We start from the raw sequence: 13,287 nt of genomic DNA, 5'->3' as shown, positions 1-13,287 counted from the left end.
GTCTTGAGCATCAGGAAATACATTTTGACTATGAGGGTAACCAAGAACTGGCACAAGTTGCTGAGAGAGGCTGTGGAATCCTCATCCTTGGAGATTCAAAAGCTGCCTGGACACAGACCTTGGCAACTGGCTCTGGGTGGCCATGACTGAAGAGGGCTTGGGCCAGATGATCTCCAGAGGTCCCTTCCAACCTCAGGCACTCTGGGACTCTGTGCAGACCATGCTGCTTGTCAAATGAAGACAAGCAAAGTAAAGACTTTTGAGTGTCCAATGGTTGTTAGAGGAGGCAAAAGGAAACTGGTTTCTCTCTCACACTCAGCCCAGCAACACTGCTGGGAGAAAGGAGGGAGGAATGCTCAGCTGAGCTATGATGAGATCTCCAGAGAAAGGTGAAGAAAGACCACAAAACCATAGCAAAGTAACACAGAACTGCATGAAAGGACTGAGACATTCACCACAAAAAGGTAATGGGAGAAAGGCAACAGGAAAACATGATTTTGGGGGGAAAAAAAGGTTTCTTAGATACAAACTGAAGAGCATGCTAATAGAAATCATAAGGACCACATACTCCTGAATGCAGTATCACTGCCAGGCTTGGTCACAAAAAGCCATTCAAGCAGTAAGAGCTGATGTTATATTAGTCTTTGTTTTGGCAAGTAACAAGGACATGAAGACGAGCTGGTGATATATAATTACCTTGGATTGAATGCACACAAGCACAATCATATTAAATGGAGGATAAAATGAGTAAGTTATGTAAGAGAATGAAAGTTCATTCTTCCCAAAGATGAAAAAACAAATAAGAGACAAAATCAAGTGGACTAAGGAGATAAGTGGCAGAGTAGCCACCTATTCATTTCTCTCAAGTAAAGATGTAAAACTGTTTGAAAGTTGCATCCTCAAAAGGACATGAGGAGAGAGCTCAGGGCAGGGCCACAGAGATGCTGGAGTGGAGCATCTGCCTTGTGGTGAAAGGCTGAGGGAGCTGGGGCTCTGCAGCTTGGAGAAGAGGAGACTGAGGGGTGACCTCATTCATACTACAAATCCATCAAGGGTGGGTGTGAGGAGGCTGGAGCCAGGCTGTGCTCAGTGATGGACAATGACAGGACAAGGGGCAACAGGGACAAGCTGCAACAGAAGAGGTTCCAAAGAAATACAAGGGAAAATTCCTCCCTGTTGAGGTGAGGGAGCACTGGCAGGGGCTGCCCAGATGGGCTGTGGAGGCTCCTTCTCTGGAGACATTCCAACCCAGCTGGATGAGTCCCTGTGTGCCCTGCTCTAGGTGGTGCTGCTCTGGCAGGGGGGTTGCACTGGATGAGCTTTCCAGCTCCCTTCCAGCCCTTGAGAGATTCTGGGAACAATTCAAGAACATTCACATGTTCAAGATGTTGTGCTTTGACCCCAGATGGTAACCAAGACTCTCACAGCTGCTCCCTCAGTCTCCTTCAGTGGGATGGGGGAGAGAATCACAAGAGTGAAAGTGAGAAGACTTGTGAGTTAAAAGCAATTCAATAGGGAAAGCAGCAGCTGTTCACACAAGCAAAGCAAACCAAGAAATTCATTCACCAAGTCCCATTGCAGGTGTTCAGCCATCCCCAGGACAGCAGAGCTGCATCATGTGTAATGGGGACTTGGGAAGACAAACATCACTCCCCCCTTCCTCCGCCCTTCTGCAGCTTTACCTGCTGAGCATGGCCCCACATGGTCTGGGACATCCCCTGGGTCAGTTGGGGGCAGCTTTCCCAGCTGTGTCCCCTCCAAACTCCTTGTGTATCCCCAGCCCACTCACTGGTGGATGAGGTAAGGGGTAGAAAAGGCCTTGGCTCTGTGTAAGCTCTGCTCAGGGGTAACCAAAACATCTCTGTGTTATCAGCACTGTTCCCAGCACAAGCCCAAAGCAGCCCAGACCAGCTACAGAGAAGGAAATCAATTCTACTCCAGCCAAAACCAGCACAGGAGAGGAAAGGATTCATTAGCAATGTCTTTGAAGCCAGCAAACAGGACAGAGGTAAAATAAGAACTGCCAAATCCCAAGCTGTGCTAGACCCCAGTAAACAATCAACACAACAGCCACAGATATTTCAGCCACACAAGTAAAGGCAACAAGGAAAGGAGAGGGAAGAGGTTGTGCTGTAAGGATTGGTTTCCATCTCTTGTCTATCAGCTGCATCCCTAAAACTAAATTAAGAGGTTTTATTAAGGCTGAGGACACAGGTGTAAAGCAAAGTGTGGAATGGGAATGAAACTATAAAAGATATACAACCAAAGTGGAGCAAAACCTCCCTGTCTTGATGTGTTCCAAGTCAGTGAGTGCAGACAGCATGAATCCCAGCACTCCAAAAAAAATGGCACATGAAATAATGCCTCTGGTAGCAAGGCTGTTAGAGCAATCTACCAGCTGACTGTGCATCTATGGTAAATTTAAACCTTCTGTTTAGAGGCAGAGGGAGACTCTGGATATTCATGCTCCCAAAACCTTGGTAGTATGCAAAGTTTCAGGACAAGTTTTGATTAAATGAAGTAGTAAATGAAAAGCTGCAATCAACAAGCAATAGAGCTGACCTCAGTACTGTGTGCTATGCCAGCCCACTGCTTTTTGTCTGTAAAAGTAAGTAATTGTAGAGTAATTCATTGCTGTACTAGGTAGCAGGGCTGAGCTAATCCAAATGCCATTGTGGGTATCAATGCACTGGAAACTCTGGGGCAAGGTAAAGATGCTCTGAGCCAGACCCACCTCTGGGGCTGAGCCAGTTGGACATCTCCATAATCACTTTTTGAGAAGAATCCAGAAGAGCAGGATTGCTCCTTTCTGGGAAGGAGCTGGATCAAAGAGTAGCAACCATGCAGACCCCAAGGGCAGTGAGGAAAGAGAGGAGGAGGTATGCTGGAGCAGAGAACCCCCCTGCACCCCATGGTGAGACACAGGCTGTTCCCTTGCAACCCATGGAGGGTAACAGTGGATCTGAGCTCTGCTTGCAGCTTGTGGAGGATCCAAAGCCAGGGGTGACTGTGCCTGGAGGACCATGATTCTGTGGGAGGTGGCATTGGAGCAGAATGTGCCTTGAGTTGTGCTGCTGTGGAGGAGTTTGTGAGGAGCTGCAGCCTCAGGGAAGGACTCACACCTGAGAGGCTCCTTAAGGACTGTACCCTGTGGGAGGGACCTTGCCTTGTTGGAGCAGGGCAAGAATGTGAGCGTCCTCCTCTGAGAAGAAAGAAGTGGCAGAGACTATTTGTGATGGATTAGCCACAAGCCCCATCTCCTGCCCCTCTGTGTTAATGAGGGGGGAGGAGATGGAGATATGGGGAGCAGCAGCTGAGTCCAGGAAGCAGAGAGGGGTGGGGAAAGGAGATCTTAAAGTGCTGGTTGTATTTTTCTCATCATCCTGCTCTGGTTTTACTTTCTGTCTGTTCTGTTTCTAGCTGACAGTAGATTAAACTGCTCAGGTTGTTGAGTCTCCTTCTCTGGAGACATTCCATCAACCCAGCTGGATGAGTTCCTGTGTGCACTGCTCTAGGTGCTGCTGCTCTGGCAGGGGGGCTGCACTGGATGAGCTTTCCAGGTCTCTTCCAGCCCTTAAGATTCTGTCATTCTGTGAACAGTTGAATCTGTTTTGCCTGGAAGCATAATAGGCAGTGAGCCCTCCCTGTCCTTGTCTCCATCTACAAGGCCCTTGGTGAAGAGAAGAATCACACAGAAGAAGAACTAGATGATCTTCAGGACTGGCAGTGTTATCCAGTAGCACCAGCTGTTATTAGGGACTGGGAAGAATGCTCACTATCAACACTGGGAGCTCATCAGCTGGACACCAAGGATGTGAAAGAAAAGGGACTATTAGCCCATATTAAAATCAACTAGCTGGGCTATTAATTGCTGCAGCCATGAGAATGAGCAAAGGAAAATACTGTCATAAAAGGACTCCAAAATGTCCCCAAAACCCCTGGAAATAACTGCTGTACAAAGCAGTGCTGAGACCTGGTGTCCCTGACCTTATGCATGGCTGACCAAAACTGCACAAGTGACATTAATACAAACCAGCTCAGAGGAAAAACAAACGAGGCAACTGAACCTGAATAACCTGTTTCTCAGGACAAGATGATGAGAGTTTGTCTTGCTTAAACCAACAAACAAAACAGTAAAGGCTAAGAGAGGATTTGAGCTGTCCAAATGCACTCAGGGAAAGCAGGAGGAGAAAGCAAAGATGGAGAGGACATTTAAGCTCAATGACAATACTAGCACAGGAAAAGCTAGCAGAAATTCACTCTCAGTACAGGTAGGGTAGAGACTGGAGTAAACACAGGAGAGCTTAAGGGCCAGGAGATAGAACTGTTCTTAAACATCTACAAAACCCTAACACAGTTCTGCACCAAGATGCAGGAAGTAAACAAGTCAAGGTCAAGTGCAGTCCAGCACTAAAGCAAACTCTCAGTCAGCCTGTTAAACACAACAGGATTTCCTTTCCTGACTCCTGTGATTACCAATTTGATAAAAGAGAAGTCTGACTGTTTCAACAAATCATTATGCAAGTACCCACCTTTGTATGCAGGACATAAGCACTGCTTTCAGCAGAGGAACTTACCTTACACGACAACAATGAAGCTCAGGACCTGTTGCTTGAGTGCCCAATGACAAAGATTTACCTTGCAGCTCTTACAAACCCTTCCTTAACTAAAAATTAGGCCTTGATTATGAGCTAAGACCTTACCAATTTGTAAAGGAAAAGCTCTCCAGGAGGAAAATGAATATCAATATCCCAAGTGATATTTAGAAGGAGTAAAAAGCAGCCCAAAGTCAGCCCATCGAATCTACCAGGCTGCCATCAGTGAGGCAAAGTCTCCCAAACACTTCAAAGCTACCATCTTTGCCAGCAGGCAATGCAGACATTTCACAAGTACTCCTAATGTTCCTTTAGAAGTTGAGGAAATGCATTGAAAAATACAACTATAGCTCAAGGAGCCTTTTTATTTGCCAGGTGGACCTCATTTCCTTGCTCAATATCACACATCACTTGCTTTGGAAGTTGAGAGACCCCTACAGTGACTTGATCCAGGTGGGAGCTGCTTCTGCAGGGGACTTGGACTGGATGATCTCTAAAGGTCCCTTCCAACCCCCACCATTCTATGATTCTATGACTTTGTGTGACTGATGTGGCTGAAGGATCAAGTATATTAACATGAAGCTGTCAGCTTTCACCCAGTCCTTGGTTGAATAAGGGGGAAGATGGAAGAATTTGGGTTCCTGCCTTTCACCAAGCTTCTCAAAACCAGTAGAATTCAAAGATAACACTTGAGAGCTCCCTTCCAGACCTAGAAGTACTTTTGTCCTTCAAAGAGCCCCAATATCACTGAGTACACTGCAGGTTGATATTTGACTTAGCCCAGAGCAAGAAGGTGGCCAAGGTTCCTCTGAATTATTAGCTGCCACAGCAGCTGCAGAGTCTCTCTGATTGCAGTCTGTGATCTATGAGTGTTTTTATGACCCACTAAGCCTCATCCACTGCTTTTTTCAGCACCAGCCTTATCATCACAGCCAGTCTAAGCCCTGAGGCAACATGTGTGTTAACTGACTGCACTGAATTAAGGGAAAGAATGAGCTTCATCTTATTCTGCAGGTACCAAAGAGTCTCGGACAACACGAGCAGGAAAGGGGATGGCCCTCGAGCCACGCCTTTAGAGAACAAGGAGACACAAAGAGCATTTCCTCTTTTCATTTCCACTTTGAAAGCCAGAAGCCTCATTAGAGCTCAGCCCTGCTAATATGTGAGCATCTCACTTGACTTCACAGTGCATTTCCAGAGGCAACATCAGAAGATGACAAGGAAACCAAACCCTTCTCCTTGCCCCAGGGCTCCGAGAGCTGGTTGAGTTTGGACACCACCAAGCACACCAAACTGCCACATTGTTGGAAAGAAAGAAAGAGGCACTTTGAAAGAATTCTCCAGATGTTAAGAGCTCCTACCTGTATTTTTATGGGCCAGGTGAAATTGCTGACATAGACAAAGAAAGTGATGTTCGGGTTGTTGCGGAAATCAAACTTCTCATTGGAGAAACTGTCTTTGTATTCCTTTATATTGGTTCTGGAAACAACTGGAATTTCCTCCCCAGCCTGTGTGCCAGCTGTTGGCAGACATTCAAAAGAAGCAAGGGAACATGTTTCAATGCAATATTTTAAGTGGCAAACAAAAAAAGGATGAAGCATCCTGAATGGTAATGTTACCAAATGAACTATTCAGCCCATCAGTATTATTGCTGAGTTGCATTAGCAAAGCCACTGAGTGCCAAAACAGCATGTTGCTAAAAGGTAAAGCTGCAGCTTGAATGGCTCCAAAATACACTATCAACATGGAAAAATGGAGTTCTTTGAAATAATCCACCTCTGCCCCCCTCCCAGGCCTTTTACAACTGTTACAGAACAAGTTCATCGGTTAAATAAAACAGTTTCCCTGATGAAATTTGCATTTGCTGGAAAATGAGAAGTGCAACAAGCTACAAAGGAACTTAAATCACACCCATTTTACCTGCAAAACTTGTGGACCAAGTAATGTTGAGGTTGAAGTTCTTAGATGCGTTGATGAACATGTCCAGGTCTCTGTTTTGCTTGGGGGAGGGAGGAAAAAAAAAGAGAAGAAAATCCACTTTTAAGTTAGTAATTTCTGTACTGTTTCCTAGGAAATCCCAGAGTGGTAGGGGCTGGAAGGGACCTAAAGAGATCATCCAGTCCAACCCCACTGCTAAAGCAGGTTCCCCTTGCTCAGGGGGCACAGGAACATGTCCAGCTGGGGCTGGAAACCTCCTGAGAAGGAGCCTCCACACCCTCCCTGGGCAGCCTGGGCCAGGGCTCCCTCCCCTCAGCACTGAAAGAGTTTTTCCTTGTGTTTAAGAAAAATCTTAACTGAAAAAAAAAATCAATTTGAAATTTGGATGCATCCAGAAGAGTGTGGGCAGCAGGGCCAGGGAGGTTGTGCTGCCCCTCTGCTCTGCCCTGCTGAGTCCTGTGGCCAGTTCTGGGCTCCCCAGCTCCAGAGGGACAGGGAAGTGCTGGAGAGAGGCCAGTGCAGGGACACCAAGATGCTGAGGGGACTGGAGCATCTTCCTGATGAGGAAAAGTTGTGGGACCTGGGGCTGTTCAGGCTGGAGAAGAGGAGACTGAGGGGGGATCTTATTAACACTTACAAATATCTAAAGGGTGGGTGTCAGGAGGTTGGGACATCCCTCTTTTCTATAGTAGCCAACAACAGGACAAGGGGTGATGGAATGAAGCTGGAACACAAAAAGTTCCACTTAAATATAAAATAAAACTGTGTCAGTGTTTGAGTGAGGGAGCCCTGGCACAGGCTGCCCAGGGAGGGTGTGGAGGCTCCTTCCATGGAGGGCTTCGAGACCCACCTGGACACGTTCCTGTGTGACCTGATCTAGGTGACCCTGCTTCTGCAGGGGGTTGGATTGAATGATCTCTAAAGGTCCCTTCCAACCCCTACCATTCTGTGATTCTATGAAATTTATTCACCAGATGCTAAAGCATCACTGGAATTTGTTATTTCCATCAAGTAGAAAAACCTGTTCACATTTTGTGAGAGCAGTGTTCTCCCCAAGGAAAGCATCATAAAGGACAACAGTCACGTGCATAGAACAAGCCAGGAAGAACACACACCAACACAAGGTATTGGGTGAACAACAAGCAAAAGTAGAGCTGTTCAAACAACTGGGAAGTAGCAACTGTGGCTCCTTCTGCAATTTCACCATGAAGATTGGAAACTGCACGGCCAAGGCAAGCTCACAATGAGAATGTGGAGCTGGACAGAGATGCCATGTTAAGAGGTTACACCTGGAGATTCACAAGTGTAGCAACTCATTGCCTCTATGGCTAAGAGACAACAAACATAGATCTAAAAAAGGATGAGGTGTCAAAGGGAAGGAGAAAATGTACCTCTTCAGGTGTTGCTACGAAGTTGATTGCTGTGTAATAACGATCATCCTCCTGAGAAAGGCTGAAGGTGAACTGATAGTCAATGAGGAGAGTATCTGCAAGGAATGCATGGAGAGAGTCATCTGGTGTCTCAGATTGAAACAAACTTCTGCAAAGCAAGGCATGATGTGGCTGAAGTGTTTCTTGCACTGAGTACAACCAGGAGTCACCACACTGCTGCAAATGACTCCAACCTATGTAGGACCCCACACAACAGGGAAAAAAGAAACCTCTCTTTTAAAGTTGAATCTAAAGGGGAAAACAGATTCTGCTCCCATTTTCCAGGCAGTAGCTTCCAGCTTTAATCAATGTGACTGTGCATACCTATATATTGTAAAATACAAGTCAAGACATTCACTTTTCCCTCCTGCAATGCCTCCATGTGCTGAGGCAACACTAGCAAAACAAAACAGACTGCATAATGGCCACTTGGGAGGGGACTACAGGATGCATCATACGTTTCTGTACATCAGTGGACTGTACAGGGAGGATTTCTACAGAGCAGCTACTTGATAATAGACTCAGCTGCCATCCTACTCTGGTTCACATCATGTCCAGGCACTCAAGGACCATTTTCTGGCCTACCTGTAAGCCCTCTTATGCCTAGGGCAGTTAAGCAATCTGTTAGTCAACAGTGCACAGCCAGTTTTGGGGATCCATACACCAGCCTCAGCATGTTGTTATTAAAATGCTGTGTTATGACTTGTACATGCTCCCAAATCCATGCAGAGATATTCCAAACAATAGCAAACACAAAGCTATATACAGCAGGTGTTGCTTTTCTCTTATTGCCTCCTTGTTGGATAGACACAAGTAAGGTGACCCTCTGAGATCTATGCACAACTCCTACAAAGCCTTAAGAACTGTTTAAGGAGGAAAACCAAGTGAGACTGAATGGATACAGCACAAGGTAGTTCATGTAAGAGCTGTAAGGTTCTGTCTTGTTCCTCCTTTTACCCACTTCAGCACTCCTGCCTTGGGCAGCAATGAATTAAGTCATTCTAGTAAGGAGACTGATGAGAAGCCATCAGTGCCCTTGTGTGGCTACACAAGCAGAATTCAAATGTGCTCAATACAGCTTGCTGTCAATTTCTGTGTAGCACAGGAATACCATTTGGGTCTAGCATCTTCATGTAATTTAAGATTACATCTATCCATGCCCACCAGTGTGCTGATTGCTAACATTTGCAAACAGAAGCTGGAGAGGTTCCATTAAGTAATCTGCATCTTGGCAAAGTCTCTCCTCAAATTGCAGGGGAAGCCAACTGTTTGCTTCAGAGGAAACGTGGCAATTGGGAAGCCTCACCCATTCTAACATGGAATAGTGCTGTTCAAAAACACCAGCATTTTGCACCTACAAAAAGCCCTCTCCAGACATGCTTTGGTTTTGACTTATTAGGTGTAGATTTTAAAGGCTTCTCCAGAAGATCAGGTTGCATTTTGAAGTCAGCAGATCCCATCATCACACAGACCTTATCAAGGAGAGTATTTTAATTCCCTAAACAATCCTTTTGTGAACACTGAAGGGGCTTTCAACTATCTTTTTTAGCCTTTCCCTTAATCCCTTGTATTTTAAACAGATGCTAAGGCAATGAAAACTAGTTTTAAATCAGCCATCCTCAACTTCAAACACATTTATTATCTCCAAACAAAACCCCAAGAGTACTCACAGTAACACGTTCCTTTGAGTGGATTTCCCTGATACCTATTTTCAACTTCACACCTACAAAAGAATACATCTTTTTAATAAATGCTGCTTTATTTCAGCTCTATTTATTCCCAGAAACTGAAGAAAAAAACCAGAAACCACCACCTGTGCTGATAATGGTACACAACTGAAAACAGGAGATGCACGTCTGAGCTCTACTGGGCTGCTGAAGACATTCCACCATCCCTGCAAGTCAAACTATAGGATGCTGTAAAAATGAGAGCTAAAATTCTAGACATTAACCTTTGCACCCACTTGGAATGTATTTATTAGCCCTTCACAATGCATGGAAGTCAATGATTACAGTCAGAAACTAAAGCTTGCTTTTACATTTAGGGCCATTCCCAGATCTGGCCCTGTAAATGTTTACTCGTTGGAGCAACGCTTGTAGAAATAAACCTGGCAATGAAATTATGTGGAATGAAATTATTTCCACTAACATTTGCACTGAAAGCATTTCTGTTATGCTGCAGAGAAACCTCCAGCAAAATGTGCTGCTCTGAAACTGCTCCATTAAAAATGCTCCAACGTCCAAGTCTTATCTCACATCTATTTCTGCTCCCCTCAGAACAGCATCAGAGTGAGCAGATAGTAAAGATCTACCAATTAAGAAGAAGTTATTGAGGGAGAAAAGTGCTATGTGTAAGTTTAGGGGGTGGGAGGAGTGATTTTGTTTTCAACCCATCCCTTCCATGTGACATTCCCAGTTGCAATGGTCTTAAAAGTAGAAATCCTGAGGAAATCATTTTGTCCACGTTATCCCCCCCCACGGGGAAGCACAGCTGGCTGCACCATCAATGCAGTTAGTCAACTGTCAGCAGGAAAGGATGAGCAAAGGCATCACAAATAACAGATCATTAACAAAATGCAGGGGTTCCACACCAGTGTGTGTGCACAGCCTTTTGATTTCAACATAACAAAGTGAAAGGGACTCACAGTTGACACTCGTCTCCTTTGATTCCCTTGGTGGTGCAGAAACATTTCCCTGTGTTTGTGTTGCAGACAGATGCGTGGCCATTGCACTTGCAAGCTGTTGAGCAGAGAAGGAAGAGATGCAATGTTGAATGAAGCAAGAGAAACAGATTTGCTAGCAATTAAGTCCTTCAGTTGCCAAACTGAGATACGTCAACAATTGAAAGTGCATATGAAAACCCATTTGGTACTCTTTGGTTTCTTTGTGATACAGAAGGCAGCCCAAAAATAGAACTGTGCATCAAAACAGAGTGAGTGCAGGTTCCAGGATGGATGTTTCATACGAAATCATGATCAGACTGTGCTTTTTAGCCTCAAAAAGCTTATTTAACTTCCTGTCCTCTCGTTAGATGGCACCAAGATACCATAACCACTAAGGAAAAGCCAACCCAGGCCATGCTACGACTCTGACATGTGCAAGAGTTTTGGCCATGCTGCACATTTCACTCAAACATAAAGCCCTTGAGACCAGACTATTCTTGCAAATAAAGCAAAGCTCATGGTGTTTTAGAGGCATTTTTGTGTAAGTAATTAGGCCTTGGAGAAAATAATGTCATTGGCAACAATGTCAGTGTATGTGGAGTGTAAAACAGCTGGTGCTGAAATACCATGTCCATGCTCTAAGGGGCTTGGGGCACGTGCCCCAATGTACTTTGGAACAGTTTTAGCCTGGGCTCATGAGATGAATGCCAGAGGGTTCTGGTTGAAGCAAATTAACACACCCTTAGATTACATCAGGTTTGTGACATGCCCAAAATACAAAGGCTCATATACCCTGAGCCTGGTCAAGATGCAAACCAAGGTGTGAGAATGGGGATACACAGGAGATTTGCTTCCAAAGAAAGCATTTCATTATGCATTGGGAGCAAACTTTGACACCCTCTGAGATCTTTATTTATAGGGAGGTAGAGGAGGTCCATGCAAAACTCCCAAACCAACAAACAAAACCAACAGAAGGAGTTGTCTTTGATATAAATCTTCACTGTAACAAGAGGAACAGATACACCATCCCTTCCCAGAAGGTAGGTAGGTGCCTTCTCAAAGCTGTTCTACCCATGAACTGGAAGGTGCATTCATCAGGAGCTGTGCATGGGAGAGGGCACAGTACAGGAAGGGGAGAAGTACACAAAGATCCCTCATTTGCAGTCCCTGAGCTTGCTGGAAGGAGTATTCTTTAAAGGCTGGTGCCTCCTCATTAAGACAACATATGCCCTCTCATTAAGAAGACACACACCACTCAACATACCAGCACATTCTCAGACATGAAGTCCTTGCCAACCTTGGACCTTAACTTTATGAACCCTTTTCATGTCTTCCTTCTATTGGCATGCAATGGAAGCTATATTGTATCAGAGACACTTCATTGTGCTTCTCAGATGTGGATGAGTGGTTTCCTAGCAGCAACACAGAACAAAACAGGAAGAAGAGTAGAGGCCTATTGTGGGAACAAGTAGCCTGAGCGAAGATTTGACAAAATAATTGCACTCTGTGAAGCAAACACACTTCTCATTAGTGGCACTTGAAAGAAAATAACTCCTAATGCTATTGAGAATGTCTTGCACTTCCTTTCTTATGCTTTGCAAAAGGTAAGCAACGTGAAATTTGATCCATGTTCAACATTAATGTACATAAAAAACCAGGAGAAATTGCAAGTTTCATGTTGTTTAGATGCAGATCAACCTATCTAGGGCACTAATGCTTCCTCATCCTGCTCTTCACATCCCTGCTTATCAAGTCAAATGACAAAGATCTCTACCCACAACAAGTGAGTCTACTTCTTTATTCATTCTCCTGTGAGCCCTGTAACTGGCCACCATTCACCACGGGCTTGTAACATGCACAGAGCTTTCTCTTGGCTTTTCATACAGCTATGGAGTTGGTAAAGAAACTTCTCATTGACAATATGTACTAGACACCCTCACTGGATTCTACACATGAAAACTTCCCTCCAGAGTTTGAGGCCAGAGCAGAAAGCCAAGACTGTGGAGCATCAGCAAGTTCCCTGCTGGCACCAAACTGGGAGCACTGGCTGATTCCCCAGAGGCTGAGCTGCCATTCAGCGGCATCTCGACCGGCTGCAGAGTTGGGCACAGAGGAACCTGCTGAGGTTCACCAAGGACAAGGGCAGAGTCCTGCAGCTGGGGAGGAACAACCCCCTGCACCAGCACAGGCTGGGGGTGACCTGCTGGAGAGCAGCTCCAGGAGAGGGACCTGGCAGTGCTGGGGGAGAATCAACTGCCCATGAGCAGCAACGTGGGCTCGTGGGCAAGAAGCCAATGGCAGCCTGGGGGCATTGAGGAGAGTGTGGGCAGCAGGGCCAGGGAGGTTGTGCTGCCCCTCTGCTCTGCCAGAGCTGCTGAGGCCTCATCTGGAGTCCTGTGTCCAGTTCTGGGCTCCCCAGCTCCAGAGGGACAGGGAGGTGCTGGAGAGAGGCCAGTGCAGGGACACCAAGATGCTGAGGGGACTGGAGCATCTTCCCTATGAGGAAAGGCTGTGGGACCTGGGGCTGTTCAGGCTGGAGGAGACTGAGGGGGGATCTTAATAATAGTTACAAATATCTCACTGGTGGGTGTCAGGAGCTTGGGGCAGCACTTTTTTTTCTGTTGTATCCAATGACAGAACAAGGGGTGATGGGATGAAGCTG

General features: G+C 45.7%; 1 protein-coding gene across 4 annotated transcripts in view; it reads right to left on the bottom strand.

The window, feature by feature from the left end:
* Positions 1–13,287, bottom strand: part of ATRN (attractin) — a 192,817-nt gene that overhangs the window by 78,577 nt on the left and 100,953 nt on the right. For all 4 annotated transcript variants that reach the window (XM_061992449.1, XM_061992453.1, XM_061992452.1 and 1 more), the window contains 5 exons: positions 10,608–10,701; positions 9,634–9,686; positions 7,925–8,019; positions 6,516–6,594; positions 5,957–6,114 (listed from right to left, as the gene is read on the bottom strand). In XM_061992449.1, coding sequence (XP_061848433.1) covers positions 5,957–6,114; positions 6,516–6,594; positions 7,925–8,019; positions 9,634–9,686; positions 10,608–10,701 — 479 coding nt within the window. The remainder of the gene's footprint in view (positions 1–5,956; positions 6,115–6,515; positions 6,595–7,924; positions 8,020–9,633; positions 9,687–10,607; positions 10,702–13,287) is intronic.

This window comes from Colius striatus, chromosome 3, assembly GCF_028858725.1.
Source record: "Colius striatus isolate bColStr4 chromosome 3, bColStr4.1.hap1, whole genome shotgun sequence".
NCBI lineage: Eukaryota > Metazoa > Chordata > Aves > Coliiformes > Coliidae > Colius > Colius striatus.
This window is presented reverse-complemented; position numbering and strand designations above follow the sequence as displayed.